At 40.6% G+C, this 25525-nt stretch overlaps 2 protein-coding genes across 2 annotated transcripts in view; both read left to right on the top strand.

The window, feature by feature from the left end:
• LOC128378512 (uncharacterized) overlaps window positions 1-25525 on the top strand; it is a 64258-nt gene that overhangs the window by 34899 nt on the left and 3834 nt on the right. The gene's annotated exons all lie outside the window — the stretch shown is intronic.
• Window positions 12233-12928, top strand: LOC128375288 (E3 ubiquitin-protein ligase TRIM21-like). The gene has a single exon (XM_053335599.1). It carries the CDS (start codon window positions 12233-12235, stop codon window positions 12908-12910), a length of 678 nt encoding a protein of 225 aa, XP_053191574.1. The 3' UTR covers window positions 12911-12928.

Genomic DNA, 25525 nt, shown 5'->3' on the forward strand with positions numbered 1-25525 from the left:
AACACAGCCCATCAATCTTTTACCTCAATAGCCCAATAAGCAACAATAAGTAACATTAAATAACATTAACCCATATCCCATTATAAATAACATTTATCAAATCATACATTCATCAAAATACAAATATATAAATCATTTCATTTCGAAATACTAATTTCATAATTTGAATGTGCGCTTCACAAGTCAAATATTAAGCACCATATTAAATTCAATCAAAAAGCAAAAAGTGCATTCGTTTTGTATAGGCTAAGCAGGAAACTACAGCTGAACTACAGCTCCCAAAATGCCCCACGGCAAACCAGGAAATATACCGGCCCGCGATTCATTCAAACATTTATAAAGCTAAGGAGAATAGATACAAACGGACACACGGAAGGTACAATGCAATATTAGAAGTCTAAATGTCAGCTTTACATCCCACAGCTTGCCACCGCATCAGCTTTTAACTTTGGAGAATAGCGTTGTCTTTATCACTTGACTGAACTGCTTAACTTCCGTCTACCGGAGCATAGCGTCTCTAACATGCAACGGACATAAGCACAATAAACAACATAGCATGGCGACAGCAGACGACATGAAGCGTACAACATAAAAACAGACAAGAAAGCATTTGAAATTAAGAGAGAACTTACCAAGTTTATTGTCATTATTGTCATTCATAAACAGCCCATTATAATATTTTATTTTATTAATTATTAATTACTGATATCTCTCTCAGTGAATTTCAGTGATTATCTGGGTGCTAAAGAGAACAGAGGACCTTCCTCCCGTCCGACTCCTCGTCCTCTACTTGAAGTTCATGAAGGTAAATCTACTCAAAGCTGCACATGCTCAGTAGTGTCTGCCTTACACAGAACTACTCTCTGAAAACATGATCACTGTTGTTAGTATTTGGAGCCATTTCTAAAAAAACTAACATGACCAAGCTCCAGTGTTTAAATAAAAAGTCTGGATCATACTTACAGACCAACTTATTATTCTCTTCTTTCTACCACCTGCTGTCTTTTTGTGGGAAAACAGAGGAAATCAGCTGCAGGGCTCTCTTTCAGTTAGGTACAATGTATATTAATTACATTGACTTACATTCTCAGAGCAACAAGCTGCCAAACCAAGAGTCTGTGCTGGAACCGAACTGAAGACCTGTCTGGTGTTTCTGGGGATTCTGGGGATTCTGGTGATTCTGGTGTGTCGTGTCTTCATCTGCTGTGAGGCTCAATTCAATTCATTAATATATACATATAACTAAAGGAGATGGCAGTGAGTAGAATATGGTCATTTGAAGTGAATGTCTACCTTCTGTGACAGGAAGTTCATCTCAAGTTTTGGAAATGATTGCTCTCTAATATTTCTGTAGTGTTGGCATCCAAAGACGGGACTGTGATCAGCGTCCACCGTCCATCATCATATAATGAGACAACAACTGTAGTGACAACTGAGGGGACAACTGAGGGGACAACTGTGTTGACAACTGTGGGGACAACTGAGGGGACAACTGTGGGGACAACTGAGGGGACAACTGAGGGGACAACTGTGGTGACAATTGAGGGGACAACTGAGGGGAAAACTGTGGCTCAGCTGGAGGAGACGCTCAGCACAAAGATGAAGAACCAGTTTGAGGCTGAGCTGAAGAGGGTCCAGCAGTATGCAGTGAATGTGACTCTTGATCCTGATACAGCTCATCCTGATCTCATCCTGTCTGCTGATGGGAAACAAGTATATCATGGTGATGTGATGAAGAATCTCACAGACAACCCAGAGAGATTTAAACGTTATTCAAATGTGTTGGGAAACCAGAGTTTGTCTTCAGGCAGATTTTACTTTGAGGTTCAGGTTAAAGGAAAGACTAGATGGGATTTAGGAGTGGCCAGAGAGTCGATCGACAGGAAGGGAAAAACCTCTCTGAGCCCTCGGAATGGTTTCTGGACTATATGGTTGAGAAATGAAACTGAGTACAAAGCTCTTGAATACCCTGCAGTCCGTCTCTCTCTGAAGTCTCATCCTCAGAAGGTGGGGGTGTTTGTGGATTATGAGGAGGGTCTGGTCTCCTTTTATGACGTAGATGCTGCAGCTCTTATCTACTCCTTTACTGGCTGCTCCTTCACTGAGAAACTCTACCCATTCTTCAATCCCTGTAATAATAATGGTGGTAAGAACTCCACCCCTCTGATCATCTGTCCTGTCAATCAAACTGCCTGATCTAGTTTCTATGATCAGCAATTTATTGAGCAGCACCAACAATTCATTTACTTCATGTGTTAATGACTGTTTTACATCCTCTGTGTAAATATGCACAGTAGTCTATACTAGCAGCCAGTGGATTAGAGACCAAACTTATCTTTTTACTACTTCAGTGTCCTTCTACTATTTATTCATTCATTAACTTCTTCATAGTTGATGGATCCATCATGAGAAACATGTGAAGAGAAACTTTGTTCAAACCAACAGAGCTTTAAAATCTAGTGAACATCTCAAAGTGTGTAAAGATACCAAGTCTGTATCAAGACTGAATGTTAGGGAAATATATCTACAGTGATGTTTAATATATATATATATATAGTTTTTCATTAGATGTATTGTACAATCATAAAATTCAATATAGTGAGTTTGAATATTTTAGTCTTTTAGCTTCAAGGTTTGAAAATGAACAGAAAAATAATATTCAGTTACAGCCTGATTTCATATTACTCTTTTTTAATTTGCTAAATATTTTAAATGTATGAATATTTGTGAAAATCCTTTGACTGGTGTTGCTTATTCAGAAATATAATAAGTGTATTAAATTAGAATTTATCAACTTGTTTTTAAATCTTCATTGATTATATTCTTTCAATGTTTCTACTGTTTTACTTTTGAGTATTGTAAAGAACTTTGGATGGCTGATCTGTGTTTGAATAATTACCAAATAAAATTGTTTAAAAAGCCTCATAACAAGTTCATGATATGTTATTTTAAACATGTGACTTAGTCCATCATTTAGTCCTCAACTTTCTTCCTAAAAGACAGAAAATGTGGATGTATGTCAGAGACTAAAACAGATGCTGTAAAGTGAATAAAAAGATATTTTGTGGTGAATGAAACTACTCTGCTATACAGTATCACTGCAGTTAAATCCTGTGCAGAAAAAGAAACTGTGTGTGGAAGTGTTTTATTTTGCTATCAGAGTCTTCCTCTCAAAGTCACTGAGGTTTGTACAAGTTGTCTGTGTTTCTCTCCTGTGTCCAGCAGAGGGCAGCATAACAGCACACATCAGAGAGAGGACAGTTTGATAAAGGCAGGGACAGACTGCACACACCTCTCAACTTCCTCATCTTATAAATAACTTCCTCATTATTATATGTTCCATCTACTGATGAAACAGCAACTTGCTAAACATCTCTCAGCCCTCAGAACCCCAGATTAATGAAAGTCTTGTAGTTTTTCAAAAATACACTTAGATATTTTACTACAATATATTGATAGCAGAACTGGCTGTCAGCTCATTACAGATCGCCTGATTCAGCAACAGTTAAAAGAAAGGAGGAAATAAAATAAGAAATACATGAACAGGTTAAAATATTACAGTGAGCTGAACTTTGGACTGACTGATTCTTTCAGAGCTGAAATAAACCAACACTTCAGAAAACGAAGATAACAGGAATTCAATCACGAGGGAATTCATTTTTTTAAGTGACATTTATTGTATTGAACATGCATATAATGAAGAAATGTGGTAAAGTCTGTGGTGATTAGACCCCATCATGATGTCATCATATCTATAATGGTATATCCCCTGTTAGAGTCTAGATACTGGTGGGGGTGAATAAAGGCAGAGCTGAGATCTGGATGATGAGAGGAAGACCAGATTCTGGTGATCTCAGAATTGACACAGATCAATAGATGCCATAAGTCAAAAGAAACGTAGGTATCTCACAATTATACATGTTGATATGAATCAGTCCGTGAATTATTGCTGGACGGTCTGGTATGAAGTAAAGATTGAGACAACAGGACTGATTGATACGGAGAAGCTGCAGCTGAGAGTCCAGGTGAACAAAGTTAACTAATGAGGAGGCTGATTAGCAGGAGAAGGAGTTGAGGACGAGTTGATGTGAGTTTTATTGCCCCCTAACTTGATGGGTGTTAGTCCAAGTGGTTGGAAACCCGGCTGCTACTGAAGCTATGGTGGTCGCTGTATATATTAACACAGAGGTAGACAACATGAGCTTCCTTTCCACCTGGCTGCAGGATTTATTCTGCAGCGCTGCCTCTGTGGGGTTTTAGGTTCCTCCTAACCGCTATGCGCCCTCTGCTGACATATTTTAGTATTACACAACCACTGTAACCAGCAGAAAGCAGAAACAGTTGTGGCATCTGTACAGCCAAAATGATGAAAACCAGCCACACAACGTTACAGGCTAAACGTGTTTAAGCTAGTTTTTTAAGCCTTAAAAACTCATCTCTACAGGTAAAAAGAACCACAGAGAATTACACAACTCATCTACAATAACAATATTAAGCATGAATACACTGCTGTGTGCACTTAAACAACATTCAAACTTCAAATTCACACTTTATGATCGCTCTGCCTTGAATACGTAACTCAGTCAGGATAAATGCAGACTGACGAGAGACGGGAAATGAAGCAGTGTCTGCTAATGGCCAGCAGAGGGCGCTAGAATACAACCTAATACAGTACTCCCAATACCAACAACACAAGAATGGGGGATTTCGGTGAAATTACTGCATATTACAACAAAATACAGAAACAAAAATTACAAAGATAATATTGCAAAACTATCTCTACTCAAAATAAGGTTTGGACAGAACAGAATTGTTTGCCAGTTGTGTGTGTGTGTGTGTGGGGGGGGGGTGTCGTGTTTTGTATCTGTACAACATTGTTGTAATTCATTCAGGTTGGTTCAAATCTAAAAATCTAATCTGTTGTTACGGATGCATGATTTTAGATTTTTGTTGATATGTCCCAGCTCATTTGAACACACAGCTGAGGAGACTATTAAGCATAGATTTCACTAAGTATGATCAACAAAGACAATACATGAAGGAGGAACTTTAATAAACCAAGTGGGTGGAGCAGTAGAGTTTTCTTTGAGTTAATAAGACAGACAGGTTTAATGATTAGGATTTAATATCTGATCCACACTCTGGAGCAGAAGGTTGCAGTAATGCACCCAATATTGCACTTATAAACCAAAAAGAAGAAGTTTCTTTCAAAACACAGTAGTACATCCTGTCAGCTGTGGCGCTTCCTATCTGTGCAGACAAATAGACCTGCTGCTTCTTCCCACTTTAACCTGAATACTGAACTGGGGCTCGGTTCTCCAGAGGGATCCACAGCCTGTGGAGGAAGCACTTAGACTGAGAGGGTGAAACAGTCTGGAGGGAAGCACAGCCAGTCAGCAAAGGAGAAGTCATTTCATTTTGAAGGCTTTGTCAGCTGATACCAATGATGCACTAGTAGTATCATGCATCCCTCCGTACTATGTCCATTAAAATAAGAGACAATTAATGTGGAGCTCACAAAAATGTGAGCTTGAACTAACTGAAATATACCTCTTCTCCACTCCTGGAACCAAGTAAAACAGCCAGCAGTCTGCACTTCATACACAGGGTTATGTCAATTGCGACCAGCCTCACCAACAGATAGTGAACTGGTTATAGGGAACTTACAGCTTTGGACAGAAGCTCCTGCCTCTGCCAACTGCGTTCAAAGGCCTCCAGTGCTGCTGTCGCAGGCATCTAGCCTGCTCTCACCCCTCGCCAAGGCCTTCTCTGCTGACTCGACACCTCCAGGTATCATCCACTGGTCATCCAAAGGCCTCCTCTGCTGACTCACCACCAGAGGCCTTTACTACGAAGCTGGATTTCTGCATGTTTGTGATTGGTCAGACGCTGCAAACACCTCCCCTTTATGTGAGCGTGCAGTGATCCAGATTGGAAAACCCTGGGTTCAATTACCGAGTTGATAACCAGCTTCGTAGTACCGCTTATCAGGATTGCGAATGTCTGGGTAAGTCACCCTAGGTAACGGAGAGATATCCTGGGTATGTTAATCCAGCTTCGTAGTACAGGCCTCACGTATCATTCACTGGTCATCCAAAAGCCTCCAATACACTACTGCATCTGTCCTCCGGCCTGCATGGGCATCCTCCACTACTTGCAAGATGTGTGGGCTCAGTCTAACCTGCTGCTCTGTCTACATAGATGGAGAGAAACCCTCCCCTGGGTCACCATTGGCTGGTGTGGCCAGCCTGTAGCCGTTGATTGGCTGAAGCAGATGTCAGTCCATGTCTGCAATCACTGCCTCCATTGTGTTCACCTGTGTCAATTAACTCAAGCATGCTTGTCAATACACTCAAACTAAGAAAATGCTGCACTCACAATAATAACTAAAGAAAGCACTTAAACACAAACATGCGAATAAATGTTGAACATACATGTAAATAAACAAAATACTCAAACACAACAATGATTTCAACTGCAGACAGCAACACAACACAGCATAGTACTCAGTATGACAAGAAGACAGAGGAGTAACAGAAAAGCAACCAAATCTTTCTAAATGAATGATTGACAGGTGTTAGCAGCATATGACTCTTATATAACTTATAGGTATCTGCCTGAACTACTTTAAGTCTCTACTCAGTTTATATTAAAGTTCAATTAAGAGAGTGACCCCAAAAATGTTGCCATGAGTTCAAAGAGCAACTGTTTCTCTTATGTGTTAATAAAGTGTTTGTTTGAAGGAGTCTTATGATGCAAACTTGATCGTCATTGGAGGATAAAACCTCCACAGTTCAGCTGATGTTGTAACCACATTTATGTCTAAACACTTCCGTCTCAGTTCTTAGAAAAACACATTTAGCTAGAATAAGGAACCACTACATTTTGTTCATGTTTTCAGTTCAAACTGTCTCGTTAATATACTGAAACATTACAATAATTATAATTACAGTGATGAAGTTAATTTTACTCTTGTTGTCTTTCTCTCTATATTTCTCCAGTTTAGGAACAGAAGGATGCTGATGATGATACATTGACATTATCCTGCACTGTGTTGTAATATGAGTATTGTCAGGACACAGTGGAGTGGCTGTATGAGTGTAATACAGATCAACTGGATGAAACAAAAGGTTCCTGCTAAGCCAAAGTGACATTTAAGACTTCCAAGATTGATCAGAAGTCATTAAAGTGTAAATTGACTGAATGTAAGTGGCGAGACACAGCTGTGTAACTTCACCCCTCGGTCCTCATGTAAGAAAGAGTATATGTTTTTTTATTTTAGTGGATTTAAATTCATACAATGACAATTGTTTCTCAGTTACTGCAGATGTTATAAAATTAGATATTTTTGTCATCTTTTTTTAATTTCATGGTCAGGCAACTCAGCGGAAACAGAAAACACGTCAATAGTAGACAACAACAACAACAATGACGACACGTCTGCAAACAACGATGATGATGATCCAGTAAAACCACCTGGTAGAGACTCGACATTTACATACGTCTCTTTACGTTTATGTTACTCTTATTATGGACTCACTGTTATTATCTTTAACATTTCTGCTCTTCTGAAAAGTCCTCAATCTGAATTACCTAATCTGAAACTGTTAAAAGCCAACAGCGATCAGGATGTCATCAAGTGGTTGCTTAGGTACTGTATGTTCAGGTGTTCATTTATAATGATAATTATAACGCTGAGATCTAACATAACAATAATACATTTGATCCAATCTAATTCAGAGTATGTCAGATTAGACTGCATCAGATTCAATGTAATTAGATGTGACTACAATTGAAAGCAGAATTGACCGTCAGCTCATTGAACGTGCTTTGAACGTGCACATAATGAAGAAATGAGGAAAGGTCAGCACTTCACATTAAAATAACAAGTGATAAGAGGAAGTTGATAAGAGGAAGTAAAAACCTCATAACCAAGCTGCAAAAGAAAAAAGCTTAAAGTCCTTAAATATACTAAGAAACACGAATGATGAAGAAATGTGTAACTGTCAGCACTTCACACTTAAATGACAGTTGATAAGAGGAAGTAAAAACCTCATAAAAAAGCTGCAAAAGAGAAAAGCCTCAAATATACTCAGAAACGCGAGGAACTCTTTTCACTTCATTCTCAACGACCGACTCAAACATTGGTGAGTACAGCTGATTATATTTACTGTGTTTCAACAACCAGCATTAACACAAAACTTACGTCTCTCCTCACAAGCTAATATACAAACCAACTGTGACTGGTTTCCAGTATCACCTCAGTACTGGGATGAACTGCAACACAGTTAAACAGCTTAAAGTCAGAGTCATTTGTTCCTCTGAGTGACTTTAAAGTTTAATTAGCTGCTATTCTTCAGATTGTTTGTGATTGTGATGTGAATGAACCGTCTTATTGTGATCTCTGTGTGTGTCTAACCTGTTCCTTAAAGCACGATTACCAAATAAGCCAGGCTTATTTTGTTATTCTGGCTCATTTTCCAGCAGATTCGGTTCCATAAAGCAAACAGTCAACTTAACGTGTCTATGTAGGCAAAAATGTTTGGACAAGATATGTAAGATTTAAATCCACATGTCTTTAACTGCTGTTTTCCTGGTAAAAAGCGCTGTTTTAAAGGTATTGGTTGTTGATTAGTACATTTAAAATAATGTATAAAAACTCAACCAAGACGTGTTTAGTGGATGCATGTCTCAGCTTTTCCCTTTTTCTGTTAATTGATTAAGGTCCCGTCTATATAACGACCTCAAACCATGTCCTGTTTCTCTGTTAGTGAAGACGTGTCCCTTGATTGAGGAGCTTGTACATGACAGAGCTGCTATAGCACACAGGGCACTGCAACAAGAGCGCACCTTCAGAGACAGAACAGACCCATTCAATCAATCAGCTATTTCCGTCCAGCCTTTTCTCTTGGATTTTTATTTACATATGTCTTCAGCAGAAGTGTGTCCTGCAGACTGCTGCTGCTCTGTGGGGTTTGCGTGTCCCAATGACCCTAGGAGCCCGTTCGTTCCCTGTATGACCGGTGTCAGAGCTTGGTCCGCATTGCCGGTAATAAATCGGACTTGTTTCCGGTGAGGGTTGGACTCCGCTAGGGCTGCCCTTTGTCACCAATTCTGTTCATAATCTTTATGGACAGGATTTCTAGGTGCAGCCAGGGCATTGAGGGGGTCTGGTTTGGTAAACTCAGGATTGGGTCACCTCCAACCGTGACCTCCAACTCTCACTGGACTGGTTCGCTGCAGAGTGTGAAGCAGCCGGGATGAGAATCAGCACCTCCAAATCCGAGTCCATGGTCCTTAGCCGGAAAAGGGTGGAGCACACTCTGGGTTGGGGATGAGATCCTGCCCCAAGTGGAGGAGTTCAAGTACCTCGGGGTCTTGTTCACGAGTGAGGGAAGGATGGAGCGTCAGATCGACAGGCAGATTGGTGAGGCGTCGGCAGTTATGCAGACTCTGCACAGATCCGTCGTGGTGAAGAGAGAGCTGAGCTGAACCAAGTGGCTAGGGAGAGGGAAGTCTGGGCTTCCCTGCTTAGGCTGCTGCCCCCGTTACCCGACTCCGGATGAACGGAAGAAGACGGACGGACGGACAATTACCATATCAATAGTTAGTACAGGTTGAAGGATTTTGGAGTTATGTGTAGAGGAGAGTTTGGCAATATTCACTCCTGTACGACATTAAATAGACAGTGTGTGTGTGTGTGTGTGTGTGTGTGTGTATGTGTGTGTGTGTGTGTGTGTGTGGTCATGTGAAAACAGGCAAAACTCGAAAGATTAAAAATGGCTGATGGACTCATGTTCAAGATGGTGTCTGAGACCACATGTTGCTTTATTGGGCAACAGGCAAAGATACAGCGGTTGAACTCAGATTGTATGTTGACTGAGAGCACGTATGCTCACCACATAGGAATATGTGCTGACACAACATATGAATATGTGTTGACTGAGAGCACGTAAACTTGGCCAGAAACAAAGAGTATGTGAAGCAGAACTCTAAACTTTTTGTTAAATGTGTGTGTAGCTTAAATTTATTTCAGTTCAGTTTTATTTATATGGCGTCAAACCACAACAGAAGTTATCTCAGGGCACCAGGGTTCAAATTTTTTTAAAAATACAATATATATAAGTATTCTTTAAACCAGTGGGGGAAATCCAGATTAAAATGAAAAAATGACCATGACAATAATCAAGTAGGAATTATTCACCACTGATTGGGTCCATGTGGGTTTTCTGTTGGTTGCTCACAGTCCAAAGTCCAAGAGGGCAAGATGACTATGGGACCCACATGGGCATGTTTGCTGGGTGGTTTATAGTCCATGTGAATTGAATGTAAATTGAATGTGTCACGAGTTGTGCAGAGACACAACATACTGGACTGCTTTTAACCTATCATGCTCTTTTCCTCTCACATGAGGAAATGTGTAGTTTTAGTTCCTGTTTGAGACGTTCATCTCTCTTCATGTGTCTCAGCTCTGCTGACTGGCTCATAAAGACTCCACAGATTCAGTTCTCTCAGTCTGCAGAAGAATCTACAACCAACAAGACTTCAGTCAGGAAAAAGACGGCTGTTGTCTCTCTGTGAGTGTTAAACACATCTTCCTGAATCTCAAACTGTGAGTTATCTTCCATTTATGATTGACATTCATCACACAATCTGACAAAAATCTTCAAACTGATATCAAACAGTCAAACACAGAGTGTGACTGAGACTTTGTTGGTGCTGTCTGACACAGTGTGACATGTAATAAACTTACACAACTGATGTTGTGGCACAATTTCTTTTAGTCTTGTTGACTGAAAGTTATCAACTCTTCTAGCCTCACACTCCAATACCAGTTTACAAATCTGAACCGAGCCTTTACTGCTCAATCAGTCAGAAACATTGTTATTGTCCTTAAATTCTCACTGTAATTAAACTTTAGAGCACATTTAGCTTTCAATACATGTGATACATTTAACTTAAACACAATGACAGGTGAAAGTTTGACTGTGGACTGGTGTTTGTGGGAATGGCAAATCTTTCATGTTGAAAATATTCTGTAATTTTTACAGGTAAAGATGGTGAGAAAGAAGGACCTCTTGAAAACTCTGGAGGGTTTGAGAGATGAGGAATTCGAGGACTTCAAGTGTCTCCTAAAGTATGAAAGTCTGGCAGGCTACCAAACCATCAAAGCATCCCAGCTGAAGAATGCAGAGAGACGAGACACTGTGGATCTGATGGTGAAGACCTACCAACTTCCTGGAGCTGTGGAGGCGACCAAGAAGCTTTTAAAGACGATCAACAGGAATGATCTGCTGCAGAGTTTATCAGACATCAGCTCAGGACCAGAAGGTCAGTCACAGGAAGAGTGGAAGAGTCTTCACTTCCACTCTGATACAGTCAGTCTCAGTTTAAATCAGTTTTATTAACACAGATGCTGTAATATTATTGTCATTCATAAACAGCATATTATAATATTTTATTAATTATTAATTACTGATATCTCTCTCAGTGAATTTCAGTGATGATCTGGGCGCTTCAGAGAACAGAGGACCTTCCACCCGTCCGACTCCTCCTCCTCTTCCTCCGCCTCGTCTTCTTCCACTTGAAGTTCATGAAGGTAAAGCTGCTCAAAGCTGCACATGCTCAGTAGTGTCTGCCTTACACAGAACTACTCTCTGAAAACATGATCACTGTTATTAATCTTTGGAGCTGATTCTAAACAAACCAACATGACCAAGCTCCAGTGTTTTAATAAAAAGTCTGGATCATACTTACAGACCAACTTATTATTCTCTTCTTTCTACCGCCTGCTGTGTTTTTGTGGGAAAACAGAGGAAATCAGCTGCAGGGCTCTCTTTCAGTTAGGTACAATGTATATTAATTACATTGACTTACATTCTCAGAGCAACAAGCTGCCAAACCAAGAGTCTGTGCTGGAACCAAACTGAAGGCCTGTCTGGTGTTTCTGGGGATTCTGGTGTTTCCGGTGATTCTGGTGTGTCATGTCTTCATCCACTGTGAGGCTCAATTCAATTCATTAATATATACATATAACTAAAGGGGATGGCAGTGAGTAGAATATGGTCATTTGAAGTGAATGTCTACCTGTTGTGACAGGAAGTGACATATTTAGCAGTTTCATCTCAAGTTTTGGAAATGATTGCTCTCTAATATTTCTGTAGTGTTGGCATCCAAAGACGGGACTGTGATCAGCCTCCACCATCCATCATCATATAATGAGACAACAACTATGGGGACAACTGAGGGGACAACTGTGTTGACAACTGTGGGGACAACTGTGGGTCAGCTGGAGGAGACGCTCAGCACACAGATGAAGAATCTGTTTGAGACTGAGCTGAAGAGGGTCCAGCAGTATGCAGTGGATGTGACTCTTGATCCTGATACAGCATATCCTCATCTCATCCTGTCTGATGATGGGAAACAAGTATATCATGGTGATGTGAGGAAGAATCTCACAGACAACCCAGAGAGATTTACACGTTATGCATTTGTTTTAGGAAAGCAGAGTTTGTCTTCAGGCAGATTTTACTTTGAGGTTCAGGTTAAAGAGAAGACGAAATGGGATTTAGGAGTGGCCAGAGAGTCGATCAACAGGAAGGGAGAAACCTTTCTCAGCCCTAAGTATGGTTTCTGGACTATATGGTTGAGAAATGGAAATGAGTATGAAGCTCTTGATGACCCTTCAGTCGATCTCTCTCTGAAGTCTCCTCCTCAGAAGGTGGGGGTGTTTGTGGATTATGAGGAGGGTCTGGTCTCCTTTTATGATGTAGATGCTGCAGCTCTTATCTACTCCTTTACTGGCTGCTCCTTCACTGAGAAACTCTACCCATACTTTGGTCCCTGTAATAATGATGGTGGTAAAAACTCTGCTCCTCTGATCATCTCTCCTGTCAATCAAACTGTCTGATCTAGTTTCTATGATCAGCAATTTATTAAGCAGCACCAACAGTTTATTTACTTCATGTGTTAATGATTGTTTTACATCCTCTGTGTAAATATGCACAGTAGTCTATACTAGCAGTCAGTGGATTAGAGACCAAACTTGTCTTTTTACTGCTTCAGTATCCTCCCATTATTCATTCATTAATCTCTTCATAGTTGATGGATCCATCATGACAAACATGTAAAGAGAAACTTTGTTCAAACCAACAGAGCTTTAAAATCTAGTGAACATCTCAAAGTTTGTAAAGATACCAAGTGTGTATCAAGACTGAATGTTAGGGAAATATATCTACAGTGATGTTCAATATATTTATATCTATATTCTTTCATTAGATGTATTGATGCAGTCATAAAATTCAATATAGTGAGTTTGAATATTTTATTGTGTATCTTTTAGCTTCAAGGTTTGAAAATGAACAGAACAATAATATTCAGTTACAGCCTGATTTCATATTACTCTTTTTTAATTTGCTGAATATTTTAAATTAATTGAACTTGTTTTTAAATCTGCATTGATTATATTCTTTCACTGTTTCTACTGTTTTATCTTTGATTATTTTATTCTCTAATTATTTTATTGTTGATGTTTCATGTAAAGAACTATGAAATGGCTGATCTGTGTTTGAATAATTACCAAATAAAATTGTTTAAAAGCCTCATAACAAGTTCATGATATGTTATTTTAAACATGTGACTTAGTCCATCATTTAGTCCTCAACTTTCTTCCTAAAAGACAGAAAATGTGGATGTATGTCAGAGACTAAAACAGATGCTGTAAAGTGAATGAAAAGACATTTTGTGGTGAATGAAACTACTCTGCTATACAGTATCACTGCAGTTAAATCCTGTACAGAAGAAGAAACTGTGTGTGGAAGTGTTTTATTTTGCTATCAGAGTCTTCCTCTCAAAGTCACTGAGGTTTGTACAAGTTGTCTGTGTTTCCCTCCTGTGTCCAGCAGAGGGCAGCATAACAGCACACATCAGAGAGAGGACAGTTTGATAAAGGTAGGGACAGACTGCACACACCTCTCAACTTCCTCATCTCATGAATAACTTCCTCATTATTATATGTTCCATCTACTGGTGAAACAGCAACTTGCTAAACATCTTTCAGCCCTCAGAACCCCAGATTAATGAAAGTCTTACAGTTTTGCAAAAATACAATTAGATATTTTACTACAATATATTGATAGCAGAAATGGCTGCTCATTACAGATCGCCTGATTCAGCAACAGTGAAAAGAAAGGAGGAAATAAAATTAGAAATACATGAACAGGTTAAAATATTACAGTGAGCTGAACTTTAGACTGATTCTTTCAGAGCTGAAATAAACCAACACTGCAGAAAAAGAAGATAACAGGAGTTCAATCACGAGGGAATTCATTTCTTTTAAGTGACATTTATTTTATTGAACATGCATATAATGAAGAAATGTGGTAAAGTCTGGTGATTAGACCCCATCATGATGTCATCATATCTATAATGGTATATCCCCTGTTAGAGTCTAGATACTGGTGGTGGTGATGAATAAAGGCAGAGCTGAGATCTGGATGATGAGAGGAAGACCAGATTCTGGTGATCTCAGAATTGACACAGATCAATAGAAAACAATAAGTCAAAAGAAACGTAGGTATCTCACAATTATACATGTTGATGTGAGTTTTATTGCCCCCTAACTTGATGGATGCCGCTGAAGCTATGGCTGACACCTTGCCTGAGTCAGTGTTCAACCTTATGTCATTTAACACTCTAATAAGAGCTGTTTCTGTACTGTGGTGAGGTCGGAAGCCTGATTGAAATTTGTCATAAAGGCCACTGAAGTTCAAGAAATTGCTGTGAATCAACCTGTCAATCAGGACGTAGCCACGCCCTAATACATACCCTGCTTTATCGTCACATATAAAATCAGGGAGGCCAAAATGTCCCAAATGAACATCATACTGCATTGAAGAAGGCTTTAAACTAGCGATTGAGACCATAAACACATTTTGAAAACGTTTACTGAGGTTAGAAATCAAGTGAGAAGTTGGTGAATTCTCCATTGACTTGTATAGAGACGGTCGCCCCCTGGTGGCCTTTTGATAGAATGCAGCTCTAAGTTACTTCCTGGTTGGCCTCATTTCAGAGGACTGGAGCTCCTGGTTGGCATACAAGTCTTTGCTGACCCTGTCAATAACTCAGGTAGCCTGTGAGCGGTCATTTTCAACACTCCGCTACCGAATAGGGAAGAACTGGAAGTGGCTGTGGAGAGGGAAGTCTAGGCTTCCCTGCTTAGGCAGCTGCCCCCACGACCCAACCAGGATAAGTGGTAGAAGATGGATGGACATTGTTTTTTTGTGAGCATATTTTTGTTCACTCCAATGTAAATATATCTGCTGTGCAAATGTTGCTCTGACTTGTTTGGTGAAAATTGGTGTGTTTGTGCGTGTATATTACCACCAATACTATGTTAGTGCAAGACCAGGGAGAGAGAGAGAGAGAGAGAGAGAGTGTGTGTGTGTGTGAGTGTGTTTGTGAGTTTGTGTGTGTATGTGTGAGTGTGTATGAGTGTGTATGTGTGAGTGTGTGTGAGTGTCTGTATGTATGTGTGTGTGTGTGTATGTGTGAGTGTGTGTAATGTATATCTACTTATTACAGAGTCTAAATGCCCCTAACAGAAACCTGATGAGCACAAGGGTCCGGCCCAACGCTGCTTGCAGCTTTAATGCAATATGTTTACTGATGTCAAACCCAGCAGAGGCAGAGAGTGTGTTCTGGTTAAGAGACAGTGGAGTGGAGGCAAGCTACAGAGCCCTCACATAGAGATGCATTGCTTGCACCTCAAGCTGTTTATTTCGAGTCTCCACCTCCTTTATCCGGAGGGCTAGGCGGAGATCCTCTGTGGACATTTTACCAACAGGAGGACCAGAGGCTTTGTTACATTTCCTGCTTAAAATTGGTCATAACATCATATCCTCATACCATCACCAACAGTACATTTGTTAAATTGACACATAATAAATAGTGACATGATCACACGACATGTGCATCATTTAAATCATTTTACATGTGTTGCATAAGTGTATATGTGCACATGTGTACATGTGTATGTTCCCTAATTCATGGCAATACTGTGTATAATGTATATAGGTGTGTGTGTCTATGTGCACGCATGCATGAAGTCTTAATGAGTATGTGTGTGTGTGTGTGTGTGTGTGTGTGTGTGTGTGTGTGTGTGTGTGTGTGTGCATGTGTGTGCGTGTGTTTTTCAATCTGTGTGTTCATGTCACATGCGTGTGTGCATGCACAAGTGCATTAAAGTCACTGAGGTTTGAACTTTGGACGGACTGGTTATTTCAGAGCTGCAGAAGACCTGATATCTGATTCTGAAAACTGTTCTGTGAGATACAATAAACCAACAGATAAACGAAGATAACAAGTTCAATCAGGAGAGAAATCATTTTTAGTGACACTTATTTTATTGTCCCATTGTGATGTCATCTTATTTATAAAGGAGTATCCCCTGTTGGAGTCTAGATACTGAGATGAGAGGATGATTCACACTTCACACTAATGTGACAAACAACAGGAAATGAACAGGCTGCAGTAAGGGTCAGGGTTAGAATGAAGACAGGGCTGAGATGAGAGGATGATTCACACTTCACACTGAAGTGACAGATAGCAACAGGAAATGAACAGGCTGCAGTAAGAGGTGGAGCATCACTACAAAAGAGAAACGTTTCAATTCCTCAAATAAAACTTAGTCTGTCAGAAACACGAGGAGCTGCTGTCGACAACTCTCATCTGTCTGAAGAAACAATCTGAGTTCTTCACTTCTTTCTCAACAACTGACTCAAACACTGGTGAGTAAACCTGATAATATTTACTGTGTTTCAACAACCAGCATTAACACAAAACTTAGCAGACGGCTACGGTTACATGAGAAGGTCAGAGGTCGTCTATGAAGCCTTGTTATCTAAGTCACAGTTATTAAAAACCTTTAGTTGAGTTCAGAGCTGCTAACCATGACACAGATCACAGAGCAGAGGCCTGTACTACGAAGCTGGATTTTCTCTTATCGAGGTAACTTCAGGGTTAACTCTGGGTTTTCCGTACTACGAAGCTGGTTCACTTCTTACCGGGGTAAATCACCATGGTAACTTAAGCTGAACGGCTAACCTGCTCCGGAGCAGGTTATGTTCTGGATGTTCTTCAGATTATAAGAAGATCCTGCCGACATTGGTGCACGGATCGTGAGAGGAGCGTTTAGGAGAGCAAGGGCTTTTAGTGATAGATGCAATCCTTTTGATGTCCTATACGAAAGGTTCAAAATGACTTTCAAGCGATATTAAGTTAGTTTAATATTCAACATTCATTTGACATTAAATGTATAAACCTATTAGGTGCTTCAACTATTTGAGTGAATATCAAACCAAGTGTATAACAAATAGAATAATAAAAATAGAATAATAATAATTAGGCTACAAAGTTGTGTAAAAATCAGCCTCTTTCTCTGCTCCCAAACGCTGTGGGCGTGACCGCCGAGTCCGTTGAAGCCCCGCCCCCTACCAAGTGTCACCTGTCAATCAAAGTCACCACCTCTACCAGAAAAATGGACGCTACGTTTGAGAGCTTTCTGCCGCTAGCTCACCTGCTAACTCAGCTGCTAGCTCGGCAGCTAACTCGGCTGCTGGCTCAGTGGTTAACATTGAAAATAGTAGGTCAAGGAGAGGAACTGGTCATCCCCACATCCCCACCTCCACCTTTGAAAGGGTGTTCTATGTCTATATCGATATCTATATCTATATATATCTATATCTCAAGTCTAAATTTCATAACTGGCTGACATTGAACTGTTCACAAATCCTCAGTCTTTGGTGTTCCTAAGCCCTCAGCGAACCAGGCAGCCACAGCCCTAGTCCCATCTGACTACAGCCTGGCACTCTTAGGCAAGTCCTCTCTTATCCACTTCTATCACCAGACCAGATGGAGGTTTCGCTCACAATCCAACTTTCACCATTTATCAAGCAATGCAATGTGCAATGAGAATTAAAGTCTATTTTAACTTTTGCTCTACAGACTAAGTTTAAAGAAGCAATTCTGCAACAGGAAGCATCTTCTGCGTTGTGATGCTTTCAGTAAGCCTCTAACCACAGGAAGCGCTGATCATACACGCGCTACCACAGACCCCACGTACAGCATGCATGTGCCTAGCTATTGGAACATACCAGTTGCATAAATACATAGACATATCGATACAAATAGACTTAGAAACACGAAGAGCTGCTGTCGACGCAACTCTTTTTACTTCATTCTCAACGACCGACTCAAACACTGGTGAGTACAGCTGATTATATTTACTGTGTTTCAACAACCAGCATTAACACAAAACTTACGTCTCTCCTCACAAGCTAATATACAAACCAACTGTGACTGGTTTCCAGTATCACCTCAGTACTGGGATGAACTGCAACACAGTTAAACAGCTTAAAGTCAGAGTCATTTGTTCCTCTGAGTGACTTTAAAGTTTAATTAGCTGCTATTCTTCAGATTGTTTGTGATTGTGATGTGAATGAACCGTCTTATTGTGATCTCTGTGTGTGGCTTACCTGTTCCATAAAGCACGATTACCCAATAAGCCAGGCTTATTTTGTTAGTCTGGCTCATTTTCCAGCAGATTCGGTTCCATAAAGCAAACATAGTCAACTTAACGTGTGTATGTATGCAAAAATGTTTGGACAAGATCTGTAATATTTAAATCCATTAAAGTTTAACTAGCTGCTATTCTTCAGATTGTTTGTGATTGTGATGTGAATGAACCGTCTTATTGTGATCTCTGTGTGTGGCTTACCTGTTCCATAAAGCACGATTACCCAATAAGCCAGGCTTATTTTGTTATTCTTGCTCATTTTCCAGCAGATTCGGAGAGAATATGGTTCCATAAAGCAAACAGTGTCAGGTTCAGGCAACCTGAAACACTTAAAATATCAAACAAAGGAGACAAGACAACAGGATTAGAGTTTCTACTTGCAAGGAGAACGCCAGAGATCTGCTCAGTTTCAATCTCCAACTCGTTCTGAGCAAACCTTGCCGAACCCTTTTTTTATTGGTTTCAGGATTTCCCTAATTTACATAGTCATTTTTGCTCTAAGGAGTGGGGGTCACAAGTCAGTCACACACAGTTTAAAGATTTTCTGATCAGAGTCACAAGTTAATCAATGGTGGTCACACACTTCCAGGACTTCCTCAGCAGGGTCACAGGTTGGTCACAGAACTTCCAAGACGTCTTGAGCAGGGTCACAGGTCCTGAAAAACAACTTTAAAACAGCACGCTTGTAGACTATAAAGACTAATGATTATAGAAAGGGTAAATATGGGATAACTTATATACGATAATTCCAACACATAGTCAACTTAATGTGTAAGATATGTAATACTTAAATCCACATGTCTTTAACTGCTATTTTCCTGGTAGGAAGTGCTGTTTTAAAAGGTATTGGTTGTTGATTAGTACATTTAAAATAATGTATAAAAAGTCAACTAAGACGTGTTTAGTGGATGCATGTCTCAGCTTTTCCCTTTTTCTGTTAATTGAAAAAAGGTCCAGTCTATGTAATGACCTCAACCCATGCCCTGTTTCTCTGTTAGTGAAGACGTGTCCCTTGATTGAGGAGCTTGTACATGACAGAGCTGCTATAGTACACAGGGCACTGCAACAAGAGCGCACCTTCAGAGACAGATCAGACCCATTCAATCAATCAGCTATTTCCGTCCAGCCTTTTCTCTTGGATTTTATTTAGATCTGTGTTCGACGTTGTGGGCTGCTCATGAATGGCGTGCACACGCAATTAGTCTGAATACTTGAGCCTGTGTTGAATTAGTTTGATTGCGTGAACGTGGATCGGCCTTTATGGAACCGCTTTAGCCTGATCTCATTTGTTAGGCTCATTCCCCCAGAACATTCAGCAGTGTCTGCATTATATTTTCCACAGGCATCTCTCTATAGTATAGACTAAATTAGGTTGTTATAAAAATATAAACATTTAATAATACCGAAGGGTAAATTTCTGTCAGGTGTCAAATCTTCCAGAAATTTAAAAGGTTGCACGACAACGCCACCCTGGGAATTTCACCCAGGGAGTAGACACAGGTTCGCTCTATTCAATAGGCTTTGAGACGTGGTTCAAGGTATAAAAATAATTTTTTTATTTACAATTATTTAAAATAATATCATCAAACTCACTCACACCAAAGGAAGGAAACTAAGTCAGGTCAGAGGCTTACCGGGTGGATAAGTAGTAGACGGGAGTAGTTCACCCAAAATAGAATAAAATAAAATAAAAGTCACCCACACACACACACTGAAGTATCCACCACCAAAGAGCACAGCACACCAACGAAGGGGAGACACCACCACCAGTCACCGCCACCACCACCGGCCTCCGACATTGAAACAAAGATAAAATAATTAATGGAGGGGTTGCAACTCAAACAAAACACTAAATAAACAAATCAAATTTAGAAACAGAAATGAATATAAATATATTTATGTAAAATATAAAATAACTAAACCCTTAATTAAAACACTTAATTCAAAGAAAATACACAATATAATTAAACACAAAAAACAAAATCAAAAGAAAATAAATAAACCTATGCAAATAACCCAAATTAATTCATACAACCCACACCTCACACTCATACAACGGAACAAATAAAAACACGGAGTCACTTAGCCCAAGCATGCGTGGCTATGCCATGCAAAGCTGCTGTGGCAACCAGACTGCAGCAAGAGTCTTTTAATGGAGAGCCAGCAGCTTAATTGTTCGTTGAGAGAAGGCCGCAGTCAAAACGCCGCCTTAGTAGGCCGCACAGCAGAGCAGCAGCAAAGCAGCAGCCAAACAAACAGAGCAGCAGCAAGCAGGCAAAAAGAGCCGAGACAAAGCAGCAGCAGTCCGATCTGTGGTTCCACCTGACCAAAACATAATGTTAGCACTATTCAATTTAAACTGAAAATGATACAGTTGCGGGAGAGACAAATGTACCTGTAGCAGAAATGGAGGCGCACACACACTCATACAGGCAGGAGGAGGAGCGCGACAGATCCGGACATCAGCATTTCCTATGACCACACTAGCATTAGCTGTTGAACACAACCACCACTATGCAGAGAGAGGGGACACTTACCACGCCAAAGGAGAGCTCATGAACAACACAGAGCAACACCTGCAGCAGCACACATGCTGTAGCGGAGAGGAAGAACGACCTCTTACCCGGAAGTGATGTGGCAGCTAGAGAGCAAGAGAGAGCCGTCCTAAATACGGGCCTCTGCCCTGGGATAGGCTAACAGGCCATCGGGGTGCGTTCAAGATCGTACAATGCATAGGCTCAGCAATACTGCCACACTGTCACCTTTCATTATCTCTCGTTTTGGTTGCAAATATTTACTAAATAGAGAACAACTTGAGTTTTGTGAGGCCTTGAGATAACTTACTGTGAAAATAGTTTGTAAACCTCAGGGGAGCTAACCTGGAAAAAGGTATCCAATTGATTGACTCTCATAATGAGAATGATTCAGTCTCAATAAATATAATAAGTTATACTATATAACTGCAAACACAATAACCATACCCCTCCCTGAGCTACTACCTTATTGTGGTGGAGGGGTTTGCGTGTCCCAATGACCCTAGGAGCCTGTTCGTTCCCTGTATGACCGGTGTCAGAGCTTGGTCCGCATTGCTGGTAATAAGTCGGACTCGTTTCCGGTGAGGGTTGGACTCCGCTAGGGCTGCCCTTTGTCACCAATTCTGTTCATTATCTTTATGGACAGGATTTCTAAGTGCAGCCAGGGCATTGAGGGGTGCTGGTTTGGTGACCTCAGGATTGGGTCACCTCCAACCGTGACCTCCAACTCTCACTGGACTGGTTCACTGCAGAGTGTGAAGCAGCCGGGATAAGAATCAGCACCTCCAAATCCGAGTCCATGGTCCTCAACCCGGAAAAGGGTGGAGTGCACTCTCCGGGTCGGGGATGAGATCCTGCCCCAAGTGGAGGAGTTCAAGTACCTCGGGGTCTTGTTCACGAGTGAGGGAAGGATGGAGCGTGAGATCGACAGGCCGATTGGTGCGGCGTCTGCAGCAATGCAGACTCTGCACAGATCCATCGTGGTGAAGAGAGAGCTGAGCTGAACCAAGTGGCTGGGGAGAGGGAAGTCTGGGCTTCCCTGCTTAGGTTGCTGCCCCCGTTACCCGACCCCGGATAAACGGAAGAAGACGGACGGACGGACAATTACCATATCAATAGTTATTACAGGTTGAAGGATTTTGGAGTTAAGTATAAAGGAGAGTTTGGCAATATTCACTCCTGTACAACATTAAATAGACAGTGTGTGTGTGTGTGTGTGTGTGTGTGTGTGTGTGTTCATGTGAAAACAGGCAAAACTCAAAATATTTAAAATGGCTGATGGACTCATGTTCAAGATGGTGTCTGAGACCACATGTTGCTTTATTGGGCAACAGACAAAGACACAGCAGTTGAGCTCAGATCGTATGTTGACTGAGGTCACGGAAACTTGGCCAGAAACAAAGAGTATGTGAAGCAGAACTCTAAACCTTTTGTTAAATCTGTGTGTAGCTTAAATTTATTTCAGTTCAGTTTTATTTATATGGCCTCAAACCACAACAGAAGTTATCTCAGGGCACCAGGGTTCAAAATTTTAAAAAATGACAATATGATGCAAACAGACACAAACTGGTATTTATAGACACAGAATGTGCACACCTCTTGTATTCTGTAGACCAGAGGGGGAAATCCAGACTAAAATGAATAAATGACCATGACAATAATCAAGTAGGAATTATTCACCACTGATTGGGTCCATGTGGGTTTTCTGTTGGTTGCCCACAGTCCAAAGTCCAAGAGGGCACGATGACTATGGGACCCACATGGGCATGTTTGCTGGGTGGTTTATAGTCCATGTGAATTGAATGTTAATTGAATGTGTCACGAGTTGTGCAGAGACACAACATACTGGACTACTTTTAAACTATCATGCTCTTTTTCTCTCACACGAGGAAATGTGTAGTTTTATTTCCTGTTTGAGACGTTCATCTCTCTTCATGTCTCTTAGCTCTGCTGACCGGCTCATAAAGACTCCACAGATTCAGTTCTCTCAGTCTGCAGAAGAATCTACAACCAACAAGACTTCAGTCAGGAAAAAGACAGCTATTGTCTCTCTGTGAGTGTTAAACACATCTTCCTGAATGTCAGACTGTGAGTTCCATTTATGATTCACATTCATCACACAATCTGACAAAAATCTTCAAACTGATATCAAACAGTCAAACACAGATTGTGACTGAGACTTTGTTGGTGCTGTCTGACAAAGTGTGACATGTAATAAACTTACAAAACTGATGTTGTGGCACAATTTCTTTTAGTCTTGTTGACTGAAAGTTATCAGCTCTTCTAGCCCCACACTCCAATACCAGTGAACCAAGACTTTACTCTAAACATTATTATTGTCCTTCAATTCTCACTGTAATTAAACTTTAGAGCACATTTAGCTTTCAATACATGTGATACATTTATGATTTTCATTTTTTATGTTTCTGGTAGGTATATTTTGGACTAACAAGTAAGACTAAGCAACAGGTAAGATGAACATTTAAAGAGTTTTTAACTCAAGGCAAAGGTTAGTTGGCAGACAGTAGAATCAAAAAGGGAAGCAGGAAGGATCAGAGACTTAAACACAAGGACAGGTGAAAGTCTGGCTGACTTTGTGGGAATGGCAAATCTTTCATGTTGAAAATATTCTGTAAATTTAACAGGAAAAGATGGTGAGAAAGGAAGACCTCTTGAAAACTCTGGAAGGTTTGAGAGATGAAGAATTCGAGGACTTCAAGTGTCTCCTAAAGTATGAAAGTCTGGCAGGACACCAAACCATCAAAGCATCCCAGCTGCAGAATGCAGAAAGAAGAGACACCGTGGATCTGATGGTGAAGACCTACCAACTTCCTGGAGCTGTGGAGGCGACCAAGAAGCTTTTAAAGACGATCAACAGGAATGATCTGCTGCAGAGTTTATCAGACATCAGCTCAGGACCAGAAGGTCAGTCACAGAAAGAGTGGAAGAGTCTTCACTTCCACTCTGATACAATCATTCTCAGTTTAAATCAGTTTTATTGACACTAACGCTGTAATATTATTGTCATTCATAAACAGCATATTATAATATTTTATTAATTATTAATTACTGATATCCCTCTCAGTGAATTTCAGTGATGATCTGGGCGCTTCAGAGAACAGAGGACCTTCCTCCCATCCGACTCTTCCTCCTCCTCTTCCTCCTACTCGTCTTCCTCTACTTGAAGCTCATGAAGGTAAATCTGCTCAAAACTGCACATGCTCAGTAGTGTCTGCCTTACACAGAACTACTCTCTGAAAACATGATCACTGTTGTTAGTATTTGGAGCCATTTCTAAACAAACCAACATGACCAAGCTCCAGTGTTTTAATAAAAAGTCTGGATCATACTTACAGACCAACTTATTATTCTCTTCCTCCTACCACCTGCTGTCTTTTTGTGGGAAAACAGCGGAAATCAGCTGCAGGGCTCTCTTTCAGTTAGGTACAATGTATATTAATTACATTGACTTACATTCTCAGAGCAACAAGCTGCCAAACCAAGAGTCTGTGCTGGAACCAAACTGAAGGCCTGTCTGGTGTTTCTGGGGATTCTGGTGTTTCTGGTGATCCTGGTGTGTCGTGTCTTCATCCGCTGTGAGGCTCAATTCAATTCATTAATATATACATATAACTAAAGGAGATGGCCGTGAGTAGAATATGGTCATTTGAAGTGAATGTCTACATGTTGTGACAGGAAGTTCATCTCAAGTTTTGGAAATGATTGCTCTATTTCTGTAGTGTTGGCATCCAAAGACGGGACTGTGATCAGCATCCACCATCCATCACCATATAATGAGACAACAACTGTGGCTGAGCTGAAGAGAGTCCAGCAGTATGCAGTGGATGTGACTCTTGATCCTGATACAGCACATCCTGATCTCATCCTGTCTGCTGATGGGAAACAAGTATATGATACTGATGTGACGAAGAATCTCCCAGATAACCCAGAGAGATTTTCTCGTGGCGCTAATGTTTTAGGAAAGCAGAGTTTGTCTTCAGGCAGATTTTACTTTGAGGTTCAGGTTCAAGAGAAGACTGACTGGGATTTAGGAGTGGCCAGAGAGTCGATCAACAGGAAGGGAAAAGTCCCACTGAGCCCTCAGAATGGTTACTGGACTATATGGTTGAGAAATGGAAATGAGTACAAAGCTCTTGCTGGGCCTGATGCCATTCTCTCTCTGCAGTCTCCTCCTCAGAAGGTGGGGGTGTTTGTGGATTATGAGGAGGGTCTGGTCTCCTTTTATGACGTAGATGCTGCAGCTCTTATCTACTCCTTTACTGGCTGCTCCTTCACTGAGAAACTCTACCCATTCTTCAGTCCCTCTAGTAACGATGGTGGTAAAAACTCTGCCCCTCTGATCATCTGTCGTGTCAATCAAGCTGCCTGATCTAGTTTCTATGATCAGCAATTTATT

This window comes from Scomber japonicus, chromosome 2 (assembly GCF_027409825.1).
Source record: "Scomber japonicus isolate fScoJap1 chromosome 2, fScoJap1.pri, whole genome shotgun sequence".
NCBI classification, from domain to species: Eukaryota; Metazoa; Chordata; class Actinopteri; order Scombriformes; family Scombridae; genus Scomber; species Scomber japonicus.